Raw genomic sequence first — 24,965 nt, 5'->3', positions numbered from 1 at the left:
TTGGCCCAAACAACTGGAAAGATGCAAATACCATAAAGATGAAGAACACATCAAGGAGAATAGAGGGTTTGGGTGGAAGGCAGAGAGTATTAAGAGATTGGTTTTGACTAAGAAACATCCAAATGAAGACACTAAATACGTTTCTGGATCTAAAAGGCAAGCGTTCAGGAAGGAAAACTAGGAAAAACATACATTTCCAAGTCACTGGGGTGCAGATGACATTTAAACCCATAAAACTGGATGGAGATCATCAAGAGAATGAGGTGAAATTGAAAAGAGATGGACTGGACAGAATTGGGGTGTGAAGCCATCTTTAGTAATTCCCTCTGCCTAGGCTCAAAAGGTTCCCACACTTTCTATAATTCTGGGATATAACAGTCACTGTGCTGTAGGGAAGAAGTGGCCATTTGCAAAAAAAGTGGCAGGTTGAATAGCAACAGGCACCTAGTTCAGCTGCATGGGATTTTGCATTGGCAGAATATCTGAGTCTAGGCTCATCCTGGCCAGGACCAGAGGAAAGCTGAGCACCTGCATCCCCTAACACAGACCCTGTAGACCCTGTACAATCACCCACCTCTGCTCTACAGAGAGGCATTCAGAATAAACAGAGCAAAGCCTAGACACTGGCCACCACACCACCAAAAGCACAGTTGGGAAATCTATGGAGCTAAGGCCCATGCTCTGGACCTGCCCAAGGACTACACAAGCAACAGATACAACAGACAGCCAGAAACTTCTGGCCTCACATTCCCAGGTACAGGAAAAAGTTACACTGGTAGGTTTGAACTGGCCAGCTACTTGTGGACTATCTGAGTACTTGTCCAAAACCACAGTTGCGGTCAGCCTCCTGCCTGCTCTAAACAGCCTCTCCTAGGTGGACAGACATGGGGATTTAAAAAAAAATTTTTTTTAAATTCATACCATGTCTTGGTGGCATTCAAGAATTGACTCTAATATAAGAACTACCACAAGGAGGAATGAACCTGGTTTTGGTTTTATGCAGTCTTTTTGGTGTTTCATTTTGCATAGCCTCTGTGTGTGTGTGTGTGTGTGTGTGTGTGTGTGTGTGTGTGTGTGTGTGTGTGTGTGTGTGTGTGTGTGTGTATTTAAAAGTGCTGGTTATTGCTTTGCTCCTATGGTGTCTTATCAAGTTACATTAAGTTCTCCCACACCAAGGGTTGTGGCAGGGCACTAAATCTGGATTGCCATTAATTCATGAAGTGGATTCAATCTTCCTGTATTCTCTCACTTTCTACTTGTATTCCTTCTTTCCTTCTCCTCTGATGCCCTCTCAAATGTGTCTTCCTTGTGTCTTCCTTCTGTCCTTGTCTATAAATATTATCATTCAAACCTATTTTTTCTTTCTCTTTGTGCATGTGGGGGTAGGGGAAGAGTCGTAACAGTTTATGTAAAATCACTGCTTTTCCACCTAAAGTGCTTTATCTCGTTTTCTTATGTTCTCCCCAATCAAGTACTGTTTTAGGGGTCTTCTGTGTCTCTGCTAGCTTATTATATGCACTCAACATCTCCAACTCTCTTGTTTTCCATTTATATGTTCTTTCCTACTCTTCTTTCTTTCCCCTCACATAACCTCTCAAATCTCCCTGCCTACATCCTTCTTTCCTGGTATATAAATATTATCATTAAAAGCTATTGTTTTCATCCTCTTTTTTTACTTCCTTCTCAGTTCTATTTCCTTCTTTGTCCTAGCTTATTCTACATTTTTGCTAGCCCTTTATCTTCCTCTGTTAATGAACCAATAGAGAACTTTTCAACACATTTAAAATTACATGTTTATATATGTCTGGTTTTTTGAGATGTTAGTATTACTAGCAGGTGTTCTCTCCTGGCAATGCTATGGTAGGGCTTACCCTAGTGCTGTACTGTGAATAAGCTGAGAATCTGTTCAATCTGAGTTATACTCCCAGTCAAGGGCACGTCATTGGGAGAAAGCCTCTTACTAAAGAGATCTCCATACCACAGTGGAAGAGATTTTCATTCTACAGACTTCAACAGAAAAACACATCAAATGGAGAAAAGAATGCTGTAAGATGCCTTCAAAAATTTGTAACTCTTCAAAACTGATCCAACAAATACAGAACTGGATGAAATCCCACATAAAGTACGCAACAACAACAACAAAAACACTCAATTGGAAATCTTGGAAGCAGTCAAAATGATTCACAAGAAAGAATATCAGACATGAAAACAAGGTGGGTAAAAAGAATATTCAGTAATATGAAAAAGAACAAGAAACAATGAAAAGATTATTTAAGACCTCCTAGAGATCTCTGAAAGAACAAATTTAAGAACCAGCCTGGAGGAGGGTATGGAAGTATAGGCTAAGGGAATAAAAAACCTATTCAGTGAAATTCTTTTAGACAACTTTCCAAATCTAGGGAATGACAGGGATACCCAGAAAATGGATGCATTTAGAAGTCAAAATAGACCACGACCAGAAAAAGATACTCTCCACAACACAGCATAATCAAAATGGCAAAAATTCAAAGCAAAGAAGTAATACTGAAAGTAGTTAGAGTTAAATACCAAATCACATATAAGGGCAAACACATCAAAATAAAGAAATCTGAAAGGCCAAAGGCTCGGAATGAAGTTCTCAAGCTCAAGATCACTATCTCCTGCAAGACTTTCCTTCAAACATGAAGCTCTTAAAGATCATCCATGATGGGTATAAACTAGGAAATTCATGACCACCAAGCCAGCATTACAGAAAACATTTAATGGAAAGAAAGCCAAAGGAAAGACAGTCGTTAAACAAATCAGAAAAAGAAATGAAACAACACAAGAAAAACAACCAAATGACCAGAATTAGTACATGCTTTTCAATAAGGACATTTAATGCAATGGCCTTAATATTCCAATTAAAAGATACAGACTGGTAGACTGGGTCAAAACATAAGGCCCACAAGAGCCACAATCACAGAAGAAAATCTATACAGATGCAAGAAAACCAACAGTTAAGATAATGAGGCATTATGAAAGTTTCCATTGAGTACTTCAATTTTTCCAGTAAGGTAGTAAGCAAGGTAATGAGCTAAGACAAAGGGTGTTTAAAGATGTGTTAAATGAAAGTGGCAGAAGTATAAAAGAGCTACTTAGGAGAGTGGGACACAAAATAGGGAAAATATAATGACTGCAAGGCAAGGGAGATTAGTGTTCATGAATTTTAACTGAACTCAGAGTATATATGTATTTTTTCTATAGCCACATTCAATTGTTTAAGAAGAATTGTTAAGAGTTAACCAAGGCAACAATGTATCACAATGCAAATGACTTATGGCTAACACTGTCCACAAGATTTAAATAAAAGTAGGAGAAATCATGGAAAGGCAGTACACTTGGTATTTTGTACACTCTCAACAAAGGAATCAAAGAATTAGAAACTGGAGAAGTCTATAACTATGAAAAAAGACATTACACACAGGATAAATGATACAAAGGAACTTTCTTTTTTAGATACTAAGGATTGAACACAGGACCTATGCACTGATCTATATCCTCAGTCCTTTTTTATGTATTTTGGGACAAGGTCTTGGTAAGTTGCCCAAGCTATTCAGAGTCCTTTGAAATTCCACATGGATTTTAGGATAGCTTTTTTCTATTTAAAAAAAAAAAAAACCTACATTGGATTTTGATAGGAATTACAATGAATTTGTAGGTTTCTTGAGGTAACATGGTCATCTTTACAGTATCCCATCATTCAATAAATCAACCTGAGATGGGTTCCCATTTACATCTGTCACCTTTAATTTCTTTCAGCACTGTTTTTTGGTTTTCAGTATATAAACCTTTCCTCTTGGTAAATCCCTAAGTATTTTGTTTTTTTTTGAATTGTTCTATTTGTTTTTTTAAATGTTCTCTCAATTTGTTTATCATTTATAAAATTAATGTTTATTGGGTTGTCATTATCCAGAAATGTAATTGATTTCTGAGTATTGATTTTGTGAACTACAACTTATTAGTTCTAATCAGTCTTTGCAGAATCTTTAGTTTTCTACATCAAGATCACATCGTCTATAACCAGACATAATTTACGTCTTCTTGGGCTGGGGATTTAGCTCAGTGTTTCCGGCGTCTGCCTTGCAAGCGCAAGGTCCCGAGTTCAATCTCTGGTACCAAAAAATAATAATAATAATAATTTACTTCTTTGGATGTTTTTTATTTATCATTCCCGACTGCTCTGGCTAGGATTTCCAGTATTGTGTTGAACAGAAGTAGCAAAGAGTAGACACTGTTGCCATGTTATGACCTCAGAGTTAAAGTTTTTAAGTTTTCAGCATTTAATATTAAATTAGCTATGGGTTTTTCAAAAATGACCATCCTCTTGTTGAGCTAATTTCTTTCCATTAGTTATTTTTGAGTGTTTCTTTTGTTTTCTTCATCCTTCATTCCATTACTATAGCGTATTAAAATGACTGATTTTCATATACTGAGCCATCCTTACCATCCAGGAAGAAATCCCATGAGGTCATGGTGTTTAATCCTTTCAGTGTATTACTGAATTCGGTTTACTAGCATTTTGTTGAGGATTTCTGTACCAAGAGTCCATAGAAAAATTCATCATTAGTTTCTTATACAGTACAGTATCACTGTCGGGTCACTGCATCTTCGATTGTTTTACAAAAATTTGAGAAAGACTGGTATTCATTCTTCTTTAAATATCTGGCAGAATTCTCTAATGAAGCTCTGTTCCTGGGCTTGCTTTTATACCAGCTTTTTGATTACTGATTTAATCATCTTACCATTTATAGGTCTGATCAAGCTTTTCATCTCTTCACGAGTCAATCTTTGTAGACAGTATTTTTCTAAAGATTTATCCATTTCTTTTAGGTTATCTTTTGTGTTAGCATGTATTCATAGTAGTAATTCTATAATTCTGTAATTGTTCAAAGTAGTGCACAGTAGTTCTTTCAATCCCTTTTTATTTCTGTGGTATGAGTTGTAGTAAGTCTCCCTTATGAGTTTTCAGTCTGTTAGCTTTTTTTCTTATTCTAGCTAATGATTTGTCAACTTTATCATTTTATAAAAAACAGCTCTTAAAATTGTATTTTTCCTACAATTTTTCCTTTGATTTATTTGTTCTCTAATTTTCATTTCTACTCCTCTACCAACTTTAGATTTAGTCTGTTCTTTTTCCAGTTTCTAAAAATGTAATGTTGGGTTGCTGATTTTAGAATTTTCCTATTTTTAATGCATTTTCTGCTATGAACTTACTTCTTAGTACTTTTGCTGAATCCTACATCTTAGTATGTTTCAATATTGTTTATATTTGTTCTTTATCCCCATTTCTTGAAATACTGCCCCAAAACTCTTCAGAATCTTAGAGGAGTGAGAATAGTGCCTTTTGTACCCTAAGGAGTAACTGGTGGGCGGAGTCTCCTTTCTAGCTTCTGGATGGGGGCTGGCTCTCAGAGAAACCAACCATGTAATCCTAGAGTGAGAACTTTCATTCTCACCCCCCCTACCTCAGGAAAGGGAGAGGTACTGAAGATAGAGTTGACAGAACAATGGTCAATAATTTAACATGCTTCCATTAAAACCCAGAAGGACTGAGTTCCAAATAGCTAAACATGTAGAGGATCCTGAAAGGTGGCATGGAAAAGGTATAGAAGCTTTGCGCTCTTTCTCTAATACCTTACCCTATACATGTCTTCCATCAGGTTGTTCCTATGTATCCTTTGTAATATCCTTCATAGAAAGTAAGTAAACACAAACATTACCCTGGATCCTACTAGCTGTGCCACCATGTAAACCTCAATTCAGAACTGGTCAGTCAGAACTTCCACGAGCCCAGGCTTGGCACCTGAAGGAAAAGGGATGGTCTTCCTGGACTGAGCTTCTAACCTGTGGGATCTTGTGCTATTTCCAGTCATACACTGTAGTAACAGAATTAAAGTGAATTAGACGATACCTAGCTGGTCAATGCTGTCGAACTTACTGCTTGATGTGTAGGGAAATGCCCCCTAGCTATGTGAGATAACAAGCACTCTGTGTTGTAAGAACACAGTAGAAGAAATTGTTTTCCTATATTCCTACAATTATGTTTTTGTTCTCTTTCAATCAAATCATTTTCTAATTTATGTCACGATTTCTGACCCATGTCCTTTTTGAGTATGTTGCTTAATTTTCAAATATTTGTAAATTTTCCAATTCTCCATCTCATTTTTATTTCCAGTTTCATTCCATTGTGGCTTGAAAATATACTTGTATGATTTCAGTGTTTTTTAATTTTATTAAGACTGTTTTGTGGCTTAATGTGATCCATCTTGTAAAATGTTCCATGCATACTTGGAAAAAATGTATGTTCTACTGCTGCTGGGTGGTGTGCTCCATATATGTCTGCGAGGTCCAACTGGTCTACAATACTACTTTTCAGGTCCTCTGTTTTTTCCTTATTTGTCTTACAGCCAGTTGATATAGCCATTATTCAAAGTATAGGATTATAGCCTCGTTATTATTCACTAGTGTTTGTTCTTCCTTCAAGTCTATCAATGTTTGCTTTATAAATTTGGAAGCTCTGTTAAGTGATTATATATTTACAATTATTTTATTTTCATGGTAAATTGACCCATTCATCATTATACAATGTCCATCTTTGTCGAAGAGAGTGTGAGTTAAAATGACATTTGAGTAAGTTTGGCCACCTCTGCTCTCTTTTGCCTGACCATTTGAATGGAATATCCCAACCTTCCATTTACAGCCTATGTATCACCTCCTATTTAGTGTGAATCTCTTGTACAGAGCACTCCGATCTTGTTTTTTGCCCATTCAGGCATTCTATGTCTTTTATCCATTTCCATTTAAAGTGATTACTAATAGCAAAGGGTCTTAATAACTTTTCACTATTTTCTGTATTTCTTCCTGGTATTTTGTTCTTCTCGTTGCCTTTCCTTTGCAATGTATTGGTTGTTTTGGTGGAACATACTGAGTTCCATCTTACTTTTTTTTTTTCCTGGTACTGGGAATCAAGCTCAGGACCTTGTGCTTGCCAGGCAGGCGCGGCAGAGAGCTATATCCCCAGCCCTCCATCTTACTTTTTTAAGACACATTCTACAGGAATTTTCTTTATGGTTTCCATGGAATTTACATATAACATTTTACAATTATAACAATCTATTTTAAACTAATAACAAGTCTGTCTTTGACTTTTGATCATTTCTTTTTTTTTCTATTTTGGTACCGGGCAATGAACTCAGGACCTCGCTAGCGCTTGCGAGGCAGGCGGCAGAACCACTGAGCTAAATCCCCGGCCCTGATCATTTCGTTTTAATGCCTCTCTGTGTAAGCCTCTTTGGGTTCATCCTAGGTAGAGTTCTTTAAGCTTATTGAATTTGGATGTCCATTTCCTTCCTCAAAATTGAGCCATTTTCACTATTATTTCTTAACACGAGCTCTCTGTTCATTGTCCCCTTTCTCATTCTTAGAATCCCACCTGTCTCCTAAGTTCCCTAAGCTTTCTTTAAGTTTCTTCATATTTTTTCTGTTGCTGTTTCTTTGAGTCAGTGATTTCAAATAACCTGTCTTCAAGTTCACTGATTATTCTTTGCTTAATTAAGTCTACTGTTGCTCTCCTCTAGTGAATTTTTTATTCAATTAGGACATTTTTCAGCTCCAGGATAGTTTCTATTTCTTTAAGATTTTCATTTTCCTGACTCTGTTTAGCTGTCCATCTATATTCTCTAATAGCACAATGAGCCTCTTTAACATGATTATTGTGAATTTTTTGCTAGGTGATCCACAAATGTTTCTCTAGGATTAGTCCCTGGATATTTATTCACTTACTGTTTGGGGGAACCTGGCTTTTTGTTTTGTTGGGGGGGGGGGGTACATGTGTCTTTTCAATGTTATTAAAAAAAACAGCTCCTCTTGTAGATTTTATACGCTGGCTTTATATGAGAGAAGACTTTCATTAACCAGCCCAGGAAGAAGCTGAGCAACTCTCAAAACATTTATAAAGCTGTATCTTCTCTGGGTTTCTGTGTGTAACTTTCTACTTAATTTCTCAATTAGTTAATTTTCCAGGAGCTTATTTATAGTCCTTGCTCCATCTAGTGCCTTGTGTGCAGTAGTAAAAGTTCTTAAGATTCTGCAATAATCTGTTGAGCTCTGTTCTTGGTAGCCTTCAGGCATTCAGGATATGCTAGTTTCAAGAGTACTTCAATTCAAGTGAGACATATAACTGTACCTCAAGAACATCCCTGAAAAATCCAGAGTTGAGACACATGTTCTTCTCTCTTTCTTCTCATGGAAGACGCCAGGAACTGGGCACTTAATGCCAATCAGAGTGAGTCGGTATCAGCTTTCATCCATGTTATTATAAGTCCTCTGGCTCTACCACAAGGTAATGACTTCCCTTTTGTTCTCTGTAGCCCCAGGGAACAAAAGTATGCTTACTTCCCCATCAGCAGTTCAAGTCAGAAGAGAAAGATACCAGTCCTTTGGACAGCTCTCTGAAAAGCCAGAATTTTGGACATATTTCCACTCTTCTCCTTTCATCCCAATGTACAAATTAGGCTTTTTGTTCCTATTGTTGTGCCAGCTTGGGGCAGTGGCTAACGCAGTTAACATGAAACAGCTTTTCTTACTTATATCAATGTGGCTATTCTTGGCTTCCAACTTGCCTGGGGTATTGAGTCTTCCTAACCAGTTTCTAGAGTTCTCATAAAGGGTTTCTGAACCAGATATAGTAGTACTGTTGTTATACTGGTATTTATAAGGAGGAATGTGATGTGCGGCTTCTTATTCTATGATCTTGCTGATGTTTTATCTCTTACCAACAGCACATAAAATTAAACATATATTTACCCTATGTCCCAGAAACATATCCATCAAATGATATGCACAAAAATATTTAAGACACCCTGCTTTTACTCTTAATAGCAAAAAAACCCCTCACTGTACACCAATATAAAACTAGCTAAACAACTTATAATTTATGAAATAGAATACTTAGCACTAAAACAGAATGAACAGCACAAGGAAATTTTCAAAACTAGTATGTTAAGCAAAAGAACCCAGACATAAAGAAGTACATGATTCCATTTATATAAGTGTATGAATGGGAAAAAGTACATTAGGAAAAAACAGAAGAGGAATTGCCACTGAGAAAAGGAGGGTACAGACTTACTGGAAGTGGCCAAAAGAGAACTTTTTAGGATGATGGAAAAGCTCTGTATCTTGACGTATGGTGCTTTCACAAGTGTATATATTTATCAGAATTTACTAACTATAGAGTTAAGATCTATTCATTTCATATAATATAAATTTCATATAAATATAAAGTGCCCATATCATTTTTAATAAAAGAAGTAAAATAAAGAATTCAAGCATTAAATAACATTCTATGCCTGGCTTTTTAAAAAGCACGTAATTGGCTTTTCATGATTAAAAAAAAAGAGAGAGAGGAGCTTAGCAAACACAGGGAAACCATGAATGCCCAACACAGGAAAGACCTGGATACCATAAAACAGACACAAACAGATATCCAGGAGATTAAAATTTCTACTGAAAGTAGAGTCAACCAGTGTGAAGACAGAATATCAGAGCTAAGAAGACAGGGTTGTGTTTGGCAATCATCAAATGAAAAGACTTCTTTAGCAAGGGATCACAAAAAAATCAATCCAACAGGTGCTAGACGATTAAAAGAATAATAATTTAAGATTAACTAGAAGTAATGAAAACTCAGAAGATAGCACAAAGGACATAAAAAACCTGTTAACAGAAGTGCTAGTAGAAAACTTTCCAAGCATGGAAAAAGTATTTGATACACAGATAAGGGAGGCATACAGAACTTTCAATTAACCATGATTAGAAAAAAAACTACACCAGGGTATATAATACTGTAGATTCCAGAAATTCAACACAAGAACAGAATATTAAAAGCTATTATGGAAAAGAAACAAATTACTTATAAAGGAAAATGCATCCGAATCACAGCAGACTTCTCAACACAAACCCTTAAGTCAAGGAGAGCTTGAAGTATTTCAAGCCCTAAAAGAAAACAACTTCCAACCCAAATTTATGTACCTCGCAAAGTTATCTTTCAAAATTGATGGAGAAATAAGATACTTCTATGATAAAGAACACCTGAAGAAATTAATGACCACTAAACCAGCACTCCAAAAACTTCTGAAGGATATTCTAGAAAAAGACAACAATTCCAAGAATCCCAATAGAATGAACCCAATAGGCAAAGGAAGCAATTAAATAGAAAGAAAGAGAACCAACAACAAGAAAATAATACAATGACAAGGACAAGTAATAGCTATCAGTTATAACCACCAATGTAAATGGTCTCAACTCACCAATGAATCTCATTCATATTATCAGATCACAGTGCAATGAAATTGGCAGTGAATGGCAAAAGAAACCACAAAAAGTACATAAACACATGGAAATTAAATAATACCCTCCTGAACAACAACTGGGCCACAGATGAAATTAAAGAAGAAATTAATTTCTACAATTAAATGATAATGCTGATACGACAATGCTGGAATTTATGGGACACAATGAAAGCAGTCCTACAATGGGAATTTATAGCAGTAAATTCCCACAACAAATAAACAGAATGAGCTCAAGTAAATAATCTAATGTAGAATCTCAAGGTTCTAGAACAAGAAGAACAAGTTAAACCCAAGGTTTGTTCAAGGAAGGAAATTATAAAGATCAGAGCAGAAATTAATACAATTGTGACTAAGAAAACAATATAAAGAATCAATGAATTAAAGAGTTGGTTCTTTGAAAGATTAAATAAAATAGACAAACCCCTGGCTAACTTTATCAAAACAGGGAAGAAAAACCCAAATCCACACAATTAGGAATTAAAAGGGAAAATCACAATTGATCCTGAAGAAATTCAGAAGATCATCCATAACTACTTTGAGAACTTGTATTCTAACAAAGATGGAAAACCCCAAAGAAATGAGCAAATTCCTAGATAAATATAAATTACAAAGCTGAGCCAAGAAAATAAAAAATTCTAAATAATTCATTATCAGTCAATGAAACTGAAGTAATTTAAAAATTACCAACAAAAATAAGCCCAGGTCCTCATGGACTCACTGCTGACTCCTACAAGAACTTAAAAGATCTACTGTCACTACTCCTCAAGCTCCTTAATGAAACTGAAAGGGAAGCAATACTCCTAAAGTCATTCCTGGAAGCAAGTTTTACCTTGATACTAAAACCAGGGAAGGATCCAACCAAAACAGAACTACAGGTCAATCTCCTTAATGAACACACATAAAATTCCTTCAATTCCTATTAATGGGGTATGAAACACAAATGAATTTCATGTTTACAAGAGTCCTATCCCCAAGATATCTCATTATGTGTATGGAAATATTCCAACATCCAAACATTTCAGAGTCCCATGCATTTTGGATAAAGAATATTCAATCAACAGTAGCTGTTAAAAAATATTCATAATCTGTAATACAGGGACCAAAAAAATCATATTTTTAAATAAATATAGGGACTATTTTAGAAATACTTTTTACTTAAATTCTTCAGTAAATTGTTTATCACTTTGTAAATATCCAAACTTTATTTTCATATTTTAAAAACTTTCAAAAACAGATGTAATTTTAAAAGGTACTTACCATCCATATGACATATTGATTAATATAATCAGGATCACTGAGTTGATTTATTAACGGAAGAAGAATTCCATGTGCAAGGATTTCCTAAAAAAAAAATTTGTAAGAAAAACAATAAATTTAATCTAATACTATTTCTCAATTCACTGGAAAGTAAGTTTCCTAGTACAATGCTGTTATATAAGTATGATACACATCAATGTAAAAGAAGATATCTAATGCAATCTTATCCCTACTATAACTAAGTGATCTACCATACTTGAATTAAAATAAATGAGATAAAGTTACCTATATCAACTTGGACACATCTCCACAATAACAATTAGAGTTGAGTGAAAAGAAGCAAAAGGATATGTCTAGTACATTAATATTTATGTCAATTTTTAAAAGGCAAAAGATGAGAGTAAAATATATTAAGTACAGATTAAGTTAAAAGTATAAAAACACAAAAGGAAATGCAAAAGATAAAACTCCAGGGTTTTTTTTTTTGGGGGGGGGGGTACCAGGGATCGAACTCAGGACCTTGCTCTTGTGAGGCAGGCGGTGGTACCATGAACTAAACCACTGGCTCAACACACAAATTTTTAAATTGTGCTTATTTCAAGGAGATAAACCAAGCAGCTACAGTAAAATATCAACACTGATTAAATCCGGGTAGCTGGTACATAAATGTCTACTGCATTCTCTATACTTTCCTAGTTTTGAATATTTTCCTAATAAATAAATTGCAATATAAACTTCTCACCACTCTCTTTCCATATACCTTTCCAGTCTTTGCAGTTATTTATGCACCAACTTTTAAAAATTCTCCCCCTCTTCTAAAGTTTTATGGAAGAATTAACCTATTAAATAAACCCTGATCATTTCAGTTGAACACTTTCACTTCTGTTTTTGTTTTTTGTTTTTTTGGTAACGGGGATCGAACTCGGGTCCTTGCGCTTGCGCAGCAGGCAGCGGAACCACTGAGCTAAATCCCCCGCCCTCACTTCTGTTTTGAAAATATACCCGTGCCTGTATTTACGTACAGCGATATTCAGTTAATATTTTCTACATTACTATATATCTTATATTCCTCTAATTGACTACTGAAATTTATGAATCTTCTATGAGTGGAACTGGTCAACTGACCTACTGACTTACCTTCAAAAGTATTTATTATACCCTCCAATCTTCTCAGGCAGGCAATGATAACCAAGAATTTAGAACTAATTCTATCAATAAAATGTTTGCACTTGTTATTAACCTTAATGCCTGTCACATATAAATGTGTAAAATATTTTTGATGATATTAGAAATCTAAAATAATTACCTTAATATGTTTCATTTTTCTAAACCAAAGGCCAATTTATTCCTCTTACCAGATCTCTAATTTATCTGGGCTATTTTCTGATATGCATTACTAGAAGATGATCTTTTTTTTCTTTGAAAGAAATATTTTGGGCTGGGCATGGTGGCGCACGCCTGGCACCCAGGGGGCTGAAGCAGGAGGATCACTGCAAGTTTGAGGCCAGCCTGAACCTCATAGTGAGATCCTGTCTCAAAAAAAGAAATATTTTGTATAATTCTGTTGTAAACTGTGCAACTATTACCCTATAATGAATTCATATTTCCAACAGACACTAAAGAAGACTCCAGGAATTTTTAGAAATGTATTGAGATATTTTCAGTCCCAAATCACAAGGAATTTCTTCTTTCAAAGTTAGCTTTAGTCTCTAACTTCTTTAAAAATTTTATGTATTTAATATCATGTCTCTGGCAACATGTGTTCATATTTTAAAGCATAATTTATAAGGTGAAAACATGTGCACAAAGAAAAGTTTTTCCAAAGTTTGTTTACAAACTGAGAAAAGAAGACATGGGCAAGAAGTTTTAGTAAATTTTATGTTTATAATTTTATAATTAGCTGATTTTAGAAAACTACTTTGAACTTCTAACTTGCCTAATAAAAAGATCTAATTAACCAAGCGCTAATCATATGACTCAATTCCTGTACAGATCCTAGTGAGAGCTTATAATAAAAAGTAGCCATGTTCATGTAATTTCTACTTCAAGACCCCCAATTTCTAAAAGATAGTATCAGCTGTCAATAGGGGCCCTGAAAGATACAAAGTCACTGAAACTATGAGTAAAACATACTAATAGAAAGAAAGTAAAGCCAATTAAGTAGCAATTACCTCAATCAAACACTATGATTTGTACAACCTATGCAAAGGAAAAGGTTCTTTCTTCTGCTATTTAAACTAAACAAAAATGTCTTTTCCTAACTTCCTTTTTTTTGAGACAGGGTCTTGCTCTGTAGTTCAGGCTATCCTTCAGCTCACTATGTCGTCCAGGCTGGTCTCAAACTTGCAGCAATCCTTCTGCCTCAATCCTGCCTCAGGAGTGCTGGGATTACAGGCATAAACCACCACATCCAGCTCCTAATTTCAATTTAATTATTGACAAAAGAAAACTAATACAGATCAAGTGAAAAGAACAAAAACTGATTTTCTAAATGCAGTGCTCTACAATTGTCCTTACTCAGTTATATTCAACCAAAAGGAAATACTGGAGAAAAAGAGAATTCCATAGTAAAACACATTTGCTCATTATAATCCTACATTGGGGGGGGGGAGTACCAGGGATCGAACTCGGGTCCTTGCACTTGCAAGGCAGGCAGCAGAACCACTGAGCTAAAAATCCCCCTGCCCAATCCTACATATTTTAAACAACAACCTCATATAACAAGGCAGATGCTCATTCATAGCTCTTAGGAGTCAGCTTAACCCTAAAGGAGTTCAATAGCACATGCAACACAGCCAGCAAAAGGGCAAATGGGATGTCTCTTGCCTTACAACTGATCTTCTGATTTAGTATTTACTATGTGGTCAAGTAGTGTGTTAACACTAGACATTTAATGACCAAATTATCACTTTAAAATATGGTTAAATACTATGAAGGAACAACTGCTAGACTACCTAAAGCATTGGGAATTATAAGAGAATTTAAGATTCAGTGGTCAGAGAGACATCTCTGAGGAAGTGTCAGAGATGAGAAAAGAATATGATTTACCCAAAAGAATAACATGAACCATCTTGAGCAAAGGAAAGACAGCTCAGTGATGAATGGAGAGGAAAGTGGCACTTTTGAGGGAAAAAAATCAAGGGTGACTAGAGTATAGTGACTGCTAACAAAGACTTTATACTTGACCAAAGTTTAGTAGGCTCCTCTGAACCCTCTGTTCCCAATTAGGCCTCAACCTTCCATGTTCATTCACTATTGCTGCATGCAATTTTAGCAAGAATCCTGTCAAGGAAGTTTAGCCAGAACTCTCGAACCCTCAGTATCTGATCAACTTCCTCATGCCCTCCTCTTGATAATCTGATCACTCTGGTCTGCCTTTGGCAAGAATCCCATTAAGTTTGTTTAAACAGACTTTCCCCGTACACTTGATATTCCTCTTAGTAACTTTCCATCCACCAATCCCAACCCTCTGTAACTATAAATACTCACTTGTTATTACATTAAAAACTGAGTCCAGTTCCGTATTGAAGTCTTGTTTTCCTTATTGCAATAGTTCCTGAATAAAATGCATTTTACTACTTGGACTACTGTCTAGCTTCAGTTTTAACACTCACAGCGTGAAGACTAGAGAATTGAAGTATATCACACTGAGCCATGTAAGCCTCTGAAAAGACTTAATATTTGAAAAGTTTGTTCTATGATCATACCACTTACTGACATGAAGACTGAAAGGCAGACAGGATATGGAGGCAAAGATAATACTTCTATTTTGGACATTAAAGTTTAAAGGGTTGCGTGAGTTACTCAAGTGGTGATTTCAAGTGAGTAGCTCATAAAGAGTAACCTGGAGCTCAGAAAGAAAGTCTGGACTAAAGATATAAATTTAAAACTCATTAATATGGCATATAAAGGACTGTAGAACTTTAGTATTAAAACATTAAGCAAAAGAGGAAATCAGAAATATGGTTATGTATGAATCCAGTGATAAGACAGCAGGTATTTACCACCTTTGATAATGACCACACCAAATATATAATTGGTCATAACCATATATAGAATAATCAGACTCTTCCCATCAAAAATTAGCACTTTCTAGTCATTTAAGTACAACTTACATAACATTCAGTATACTGAATTCAAGACAGGTAGGTAAATATTAGGAAAATATGTGGGTATTGCTTAAATAATAAGATACAAGCATAAAACCATGCTTCAGGAATTGGTATCCATTTTGCAGGAAGAAAGACTAAAAAGATTATAAATTTAAACCTTCTGTTACTCATTCAATTAGGATAAGGTCTTAAATAGCTAGCATTTATCCATTATAACTAGCACCCAAAGCCAGATGTTCCTCCTATACATTTAAACAGTTTTATTGCAAAGGTTTACATTAAGGGAATAGAATCTTTCATCTTACTCATCTTTCAAGTATAACCCTAGTAGAACCAAGTTAAAACCCTAGTTTCCCAGTGTTAAGTTTCTGTCCAGAAATATTTTTATCTACCCTAATTTAAGTAAGGTTGTAATATTAAAGAAATTGGAAAAAGCATACTTTTGTTACAACCGAAATCCAAGCACCTAACTCTGAGGCAGTTCTCAAAGTATTGGCCAGTGACCTCTGAGGGACTAGGAAAGGTCTTTAAGATACTTTCAGTGGGGAGCCAGAGTCAAAACCATCTTCAAAATAACACTTATTTACCATTTCATTCTTATTGACTCATAAGCATACAGTGAGATTTTCAAAGGGAACATAACACTGTATTATCCATTATTCACCTGATGGAACATATGCTTGTATATGCTTGTGTTTTAGAATTTTCTTGGATGTAATTTATAAAACAGAAATATTATAGAGAAAGCCCACAAGAACAAAGGGTCTTTGGGGCCTTCAATATTTTTTATGAGTTTAATAGGGTCTCGAGACCAAATAGTTTGAGAACACTACTTAAAGTTTCTTTACAGTCATTATCTGATACAGTTTAAGCTTACCCTGACAAAGTATCGCATGATCTTGTTCTGGAAATCTCCAGGAGGTAGCAATAAATATAATAAGACCTCACACAAATCCCTTAGGAATCCTAAAAATAGAAAAAGTAGCTATAATATTAGAAAACCTCAATTTTAATTGCACCTAATTTTAATATCAGACACATTAAAGATAGAAATAAGCAGTTCTTCAGTTTTACTAGCTTATTACTTTAGTAATTAGTACACATAAGTATTCATTAAGAATCCCTTTACTGTTCTATAATTACTACTCATTAATCAAACTAATTTTTAAATTGTGCTGTGTATTTTGTACTTTACCACACATTATCATTATACTTTTTAAAAAGTTATTTGTGCATCTAAAAATATACCTGTAATTCTTTCAAAGAAAATAATCTCCACTATCTTAGTAGGTAATAACAAAGGAAGAATATACTCTTTACTGATTTAAGAGAACTGAATTTATATAAATGTACTACACATCACTATACCTACTGGATTCAGCTATTATCTCATAATAGTGTAAATGAACTGACAAAAACTGAATTTTATAATAAATGTAAAAAGGGAAGAATAAAACAGAAAAAGAAAGAAAAATCAAAGGGAAGATAAAAGTTTAGAACATTTTCAAAATCTAAGAAAATAATTCCCACAACTAAAAATGCTGACTCTTCCTAGGAATAAAATTAAATAGGTCATCTTGTTAAGTAAATAACTGACCAAGTAGCACAGATTTAGTTGTAAAACTGGACAAAGATCTTCAACTAAAACTTGTCTGATCTAACCTGCCATAAAAAAAGAGTAAGTCCATTCAAATCTATAAATTTTATCTGAAGTCATATAATTATTCTCTTAGAAAACATTTTGGGTTTAACAGTTATACTCTTTAAGTAGAATAAGTCAATAATAAAGTCAAGGAGAAAACTAGTAAATATTTAATTAGAAAATGTCTAATTATAAACATTTGCTTTATTTTAAAAGAAGGTTAATTTTTAAAGATAATCTTTAAAAATGAAAAAAAATCTATGGAAACTACTTATAGGAGTTAAAATGAAATGCAGTATTTTCATTATGCTATTTGCTCTATGTAAGACTACACTCTCAGATGTGGTCTGCGAACTTGTCTTTAACCAGTTAATGTCATCAAAAGAATTTTATTAAAAAGAAAACCTTCTTCATCTTTGGGAGAAGTGCACACTAGGTCACGGCAAACTTCCTTTTCCATTTCAACTTCAACTTCAAAGAAGGAATTTATCAGATCTTCTGCTGTACCTGGAAAAGGAAAGGAACAATTCAATATATACAAAGTGATAAAGGAAAATCAACTTTTAAATTCTAATTATCAAACAAAATAAAGACAATACCTTTCACTTGATCATCTTTCTCTGTTATTCTTTGTTGAGCCTTTCTGAATACTCTTAGGTGTGTGCCAAAATCATCTACAATTCGTGTAGTAAAATAAGGTTGCCAGTCTATTTCTTTTGACCTTATAAGAGACACATCACATAAAAGCATACAAAAAAAAAGCATACAAAAAAAGTTCATTTTAATGACTACCGACACAGCATGATAATCAGACTATAAATTTATACTTTTTGTTCACTGATTATTTTTATATCTTAGACTTTATTCTACTAAGTCACCTACCAATATTATTTGAATTATTTTATATGCCAAAAAAGTACTATCTAAATTCTTAAAATAGGAAATGAAATTAATTTTCTATTTAAATTTGAAATAAGTTTGACCATAGGTATATCCCACATTTCTTAACCCAAGATAAAAGAACACATAGGGATTCAGAATGGTTTTGTTTGCTTGAGTGTTTCTTCTAAATCTGTTCTGAATTCTCCACAGTCTTCTGTTCAGTTATACAACCCAAGCGCTCAACAAAAATACAGCAACCTGTGGTATGAGCCTGATGGGCTCCAGTTTGTACATAATACCACATAAAAATATGATCATCAGAAATAACCGTTCACACAGAAATGACGTGCTTAAAGACTGATATAATAAAATAGCATCTATATAAAAGACAGCCTTTAGAATGCCTATAAAAAGGTTATCATTAATTTGATAGTTATTTAATAACTTTTTTTTTGGTACCGGGGATTGAACTCAGGTCCTTGGGCTTGTGAGGCAGGCATCAGAACCACTGAGCTAACTCCCCAGCCCTCCTAATACTCTTATCTCAAAAGCAACACACCTTAAGAAACACTGCTAATTCAGTACACCAGTAAAACGAAAACAACTGATAATACAATTACATCTCTCCTTGGGTCAAATAATATTTTTAAATAAATATTTTTCTCAATGCTGTTTCTTTAAATAGCACTCCACTCAATTCAGCCTTTCTGGAACACACTAAGTTGATAGAAGGTAAAGGGTCTATTTGTGATGATACTGGCAATGGGGTTACCTGAGGGTACTGGGGGAACCAGAAAAGTACACAATAATTCATGATAATTACCAACACATAACAAAGAACTAGTGAAGCAGTTGATTACTGTCACTTTTTGAAAGGAAACTTTAAAAAGTGGTGATGGCATTGAGAAAATAATAGCTATTTTTAAAAAAATAGTTATTTATACTCATATACTAATAATTATAAAGGCACACTACGGTTTGTTACATACATGAAGAGACTAACTGTAAGTACATGAATACAGAAACAAATTAACATGTAAAGTCACCCCTGAGCTCAAAGATCTGAGGAAGACTTAACATTATTAAGAATATAAAAGCCAAGCACATAACTATATAATCAGGTAATAAAGCTCAGCTTCAATATGAAATCTAAATTAAAAAGAAAATCTAGCAATCTTTAGTCTTTTGTTTCTTTATTTTATTTCATTTTATTTTATTTTTGTACTGGAGATCGAACTCGGGACCTTGCACTTGCAGGGCAGGCGGCGGAACCCCTGAGCTAAATCCCCAGCTTGTAACCTTATTTTAAAAAATAAATTCACAATCTGGATAAGCATCTTTCAAAAATCTTAATATGTATATTAACCCAAAGTCATCCATCCTTGAAAATTCTATAAAAGCAATTTACTTCGAGTCCAATTCCCGGTATCAAAAAAAAAAAGAAAAAAAGCAGTTTACTGAATATAGGCCATTAGCTCATTAATCCACAAAAGGTTCATTTTAACAAATTTAGAAGAAAAAAGAACAATGTTTCAAGTTATACCTGGTCTGTTTCACAGTAGACTCTATTTAGCAAAATTCTCAAACAAAATAAAATTTACCCCTTGTAAATCAATTCAAACCCATCTCAATTCACTGTAGGGCTGTAATGACATTTGAAATGAGTGATATCAACAAGCAAACAGGGTATATAAAAACTTTTAAATCATAAATATATATTCTCAATACAGAAACATAATGAGGGTGAAGAAAATGGGAAAACCGATATTCTGTATCTCTACCCAAGGTCATTATTTCTCTTCTTGACTTTTCTCCAATGGCTACATGCAAACCCAACAGAAATCTTAATTCAAAGAAGCTTTTCTAAATTAGGAAGAACAACAATAGTACATTGCTTCCCACTTACAAATAAAATACACAAAGCATTTCTAATAACACGTTTCAACAAAATTAGAAAAAAATTTTGATGACAGTGAAGTACTTAAAATTATGATGCATGATAAATACATATAAAATGGAATGTGAATATGAATAAAACCAATTATGTGAGTCACTTTCTTCTGTTGTTCACAACACAACATTCTACTGCACCTCCTTATATCAATTATTTTTAAGTTATGATCAGTCAAAGCTTTTTTTCATTTTGTTTAAAATATTCCCCATGTGATATTTAGTCTAGTAAACATATGTGGATTGTTACACAATGAGTCCTATTACCAACACTTCCATTTTATTTTTAAACTATCATATCTTGAACTGAAAATAAGAACTTAGTTCTTATATGGTATTATAGTTTAGATCTAGAATGTCCCCTAAAACTCATGTGCTCAGACGTGGAGCTTCTGGAAGGTGATTAGATTCATCCACTATGAGTTCAGTAGTAGTTGAATGTGCTATTAGGTGGCAGACATCACACAACTAAATTTGGACAAGCTTAAAACTCAAAAGAAGGGTACAGAAGTGAACAGTGCCAATACTAAGTAGTCTAGGAGCCTAGCTTTAATGCTAGAGGCATTGGTTAGTATATCACACAAGTTGGAGGCAGGTCACTAGGAAAGTGACCAGGAAAGGTGTACTCTTATTCCCAACATCTCCCTTCTCTCTGCTCCCTGACCACCATGACATTAGCAGCTTTCCTCCACCACTCACTTCCTGCCTTGGAGCCTGCCACCTATAGACTTGAGTCCTCTAAAAACCGTGAGTCAAAATAACTTCTCCTTTAAGATGTAGGTGTTAAGTATTTTGTCCCAGCAATGAGAAAGTGACCAGAACATATGGCCAAATAAATAATACAGTCAACCTTAACCTTAAAAAGTAAAATATACATTAGGTTACTGAAGCTTATACATCTCCACAAAATGGTTGCAAGAAGGAATTAAGAAGAGGAAACAAATAAAACAGCAATGAAGTCTTATCTAGAGCACAAAAGCAAAGCCAAACTATAAAGCATACTTTCTCTGAGCTTAAAATTCTGCATGACCTATCTCTAACACCACTATCCTAACTCCTCAACACTATCCTTACAACCAAGTCTCCCATATCCACTGTCACCCATCCCATTTTTCACAAAACACCTGGAGTTATCCTTTAAAAAAACAAGAATAGCACAAAATGAGTGTTTAAAACTCTTCAATATCTGTCCTTTATTCTCAGGGCTAAGTATGAATACATTCTCTTAGACCTTGCATATTTATACCCAAGCTTATTTCCTCCTCCTCCTCATTCATCTATTTCAACCTCTTCCTCACTGTCTGCAGACACACATACTTTCCATTTCTCAAACTAAAATATGCCTCTTCTTACCTAAGTGCCTCTGCCAAGTTTGCTCAGCCCTACCCACTCTCCATGAATTTCCCTCTTTCTCCCACATTCACCTGAAAAGTCCCACTAATACTTCAGAGTGTATCTAAAATATCACTTATATGTATACAGCAGCTGTCATGACTCCCAACCTCTCTATTCTTCCTTAGGGCTAGACTATTCCACTGGACTGATTGTCCAGTTTTATTTTCTAATATCTCCAAACTTTTCACTTTTTATATAGCACTTAATACCTGAAGCAAATACTTTCCCCGTTAGGAAAAAAAAAAATCTCAGGAAGGCATGGACTTTGTTTTACTTGGCTGTGTTCGTTTTATTCAGTTGTATCCCCAGTGCTAAATAATATGCTGAACACGAGATGCACTCAATAATATTGACTTATTGATTCCTCTTTCAGGGCCAAAGCACTGTTCAGAAAGTGCTTGGAGAATGGCTACAAGAGGCACATAGAACAGTTGCTTCAATACTACTTCAAGTTCTAAAATAACACATGCACTGAAAAGCTCTTTCTGCCTCATAGCTATTTAATATTAATCCTGAGAAAAGCAAGGAACATCACAAATATATGGGCTGAGATTGGAATTACATAAATTGTTTCAATTATGCCATCTTTTCTAAACAGAGTACAGCTCCTCATTAGCAACAAAGAACAACACCAAAATCAATTAAGTATTTCTGCAAAGACCACTGGACTGACACAAATGTCCTTGATTTGAATAAAAGAACCAGCAATTCATTAGCTATGAAATTCTACAAGACACATCACTTCCCAGGGTCTATTTTCTCTAAGGACATTTAAAGCTTTTTATCTATGATTACATCAAATACAAGAGAACACACACACAGAGTGTATAAAAAACTGATAATTAACTGATCAACAGGAAAATCTAAATATCTGACCAAAAGGAGTTATGAAAACATTTCATTTTAACTTAATTATATATAAATCAACAAATGATTAAGACTCTTTTGTTGAGCAGTACTAATATGCCTTTTGTCTTGTACAGACCACAAACTGCTTACACGATGTGAAAGCTATCATTCTCAATTTCTTTAAAATAGCAGGATAACTGAAGACATCTGTGAACAAATCTGAATGCAGGACCTTTTAAGATTTTCTCATAACCTTTTATAGTTGTCTTTTATACACTTAATTCAACTATAATCTTCAACTAGCTTTGAGTAATTCCAAAGCAAGTGATTTGGTATTCATAGAAATACCTTGCCATATTCATAATTCCTTTAATCTAAAGTTAGCAGTTAATTAAACTGTGATAATGAAAGGTGTAACTGGGAATATACAGGCTTAGAAACAAATACAACTTTTAACATAGTTGATTATCTTTTCTCCTCTAAATCACCAATGCTCAAGTCACACCACAGGCTAAGAAAACAGATTCTCTGAGGTAGGGCCCACACATCACACAACTAAATTTGGATAAGATTAAAACTCAAAAGGGAACAGAAGTGAACAGTGGCAATACTAAGTAGTCTAGCAGCCTAGCTTTAATGCTAGAGGCGATGGTTAGTATATCATACAAAAGGACTGGAGAATATTGGCTAACTAAACATCAGTAAGAGAGCTGCCACTACAGTAGTACAGAATTGGTACTATTTCAAAAAAAAAAAAGATGAAATTTCTGAAGGAAACAGAAATAAGTAGAGATGAATTAAGTGCTGTAATATAAATAGGCTTCATTAAGGAGGCTGCACTTAAATCTTGAATGAACAGTACTATATGGGAGGAAAAGGATAAGGAATGACCAAAAAGGGAATGAGCATGGTAGACATATGCAAGGGTCATCTTGTAGACTTGCCTGACCAGAGAAGAGAGTGACCATTTGGCAGTACAGGCAATCTTCACATTCATGGCAGAATACTTTCCTGGAAAAGGTGCCTTATGTCAAAATGATAAAAATAAAAGCTAATTTTCTCATAGAAACAATCCTATAAGAAATGTTATTTTCTTGATGCCACATTATTTTTTCACAAAAATGACTACTAAGACCTTATCTACAAACAGTAAGAATAACAGCGCAGTACAGTGATGGCGGTCCTTTTAGAGGCTGTCATGGAGACAACAGCCCGCTGCGGCATACATGCCATAGGTTTGCCACCACTATGTATATATATACTACATACATGAGTATACACACTCACACACGTACATACACAAAGAATATTTTAGAGGTGTACTAATCACGTCAAAAATAAAATAACCAGGCCGGGGATTTAGCTCAGTGGTTCCGCCGCCTGCCTTGCAAGAGCAAGGACCCGAGTTCAATCCCCGGTACCAAATAAATAAATAAATAAATAAATAAAATAACCAATCACAAAAAATATTTTAATATGTTTTCATTTTGCATGTCTACTATGAAAAACACAAAAATTTTTGTTTGTTTGTTTGTTTTTTGGTACCGGGGACTGAACTCAGGTCCTTGCGCTTGCGCAGCAGGCGGTGAAACCACTGAGCTAAATCCTCGGCCCCACAAAACTTTTTTAAATGATCAATATAAAACAATTCTTACTTTTTCTGAGTAATTTAAACAAGTATCTTTGGGGTGATTTTGAGCAACTGGTGACTTAGTTCCTTCTTCAAGCAACTAAATCAGATTCTAACTCCCTCTCATAATTTAGTATGAGAAAGGATATAATCTTTGAAAATCCATAATTATTTGTTTCAATCCTTCTATAATTTCAAGAGTCTTTGAAAGACTACTTAACAGTGTCAAAAGCTCAGTCTGAAGTTGAATTTGAATAAAATCATAAAGGCACAAAATTATGTTTGATCCTAAATCCACTAAATCAAATTTCCCCCTTTCAAACCTTAATTCATTCATAAATACTGCATGTTATCATAATAATCTCTCAAGTACATTTCTCCCCCATTTATTAAGAATTTAGTCATCAGTACTGTTTAAAATAATTTGATTTTTTCCACAATTTTTTATTATATTTATTTACTATTACTCTCTAACATAATCCTCAAAAATATATGGAGAAGTCATTCTTTAGTAAGAGCTATATTAGCAACCACACAAGGATAAGTCACTACTTCTTAGCTACAAATATGTCTCTCCCATTCCCTTGACTGTACCCACTACCAGTTGTGTATTGGAGTGGAAGAATCAACTGTGTGCAGCTCTATTTTCATGTTCAGTGCTAATAAATGAACTAATAGGTTTACTGTGCTTTCAATGTTCAATATTTAAAACAGCAATTTGATTAATAAAAATATTTTCATTAAGTTTCACTGATACAAGCCATCAAGAAATCATCAAGAAAAGATAAGTCTAATAAATGTCTTTTATGTTGGAAATCAAGCATTCTGGCCAAACAGAAATATATATAAAAAATTTTAAAATAAATTTTATTATCCTACTT

At 34.4% G+C, this 24,965-nt stretch overlaps 1 protein-coding gene across 3 annotated transcripts in view; it reads right to left on the bottom strand.

Moving 5' to 3' along the window:
- Positions 1-24,965, bottom strand: part of Snx13 (sorting nexin 13) — a 122,538-nt gene that overhangs the window by 48,291 nt on the left and 49,282 nt on the right. For all 3 annotated transcript variants that reach the window (XM_087206682.1, XM_087206683.1, XM_087206684.1), the window contains exons 6-9: positions 17,978-18,099; positions 17,784-17,885; positions 16,614-16,702; positions 11,625-11,708 (exon numbers count right to left, since the gene is read on the bottom strand). In XM_087206682.1, coding sequence (XP_087062808.1) covers positions 11,625-11,708; positions 16,614-16,702; positions 17,784-17,885; positions 17,978-18,099 — 397 coding nt within the window. The remainder of the gene's footprint in view (positions 1-11,624; positions 11,709-16,613; positions 16,703-17,783; positions 17,886-17,977; positions 18,100-24,965) is intronic.

Source organism: Heterocephalus glaber, unplaced genomic scaffold, assembly GCF_053883595.1.
Source record: "Heterocephalus glaber isolate CG9 unplaced genomic scaffold, H.glaber_assembly_v1.0 deba00000676, whole genome shotgun sequence".
In the NCBI taxonomy this organism is placed as follows: Eukaryota; Metazoa; Chordata; class Mammalia; order Rodentia; family Bathyergidae; genus Heterocephalus; species Heterocephalus glaber.
Note: the sequence above shows the minus strand (reverse complement) of the source record. Positions and strands in the feature narration are given on the sequence as shown.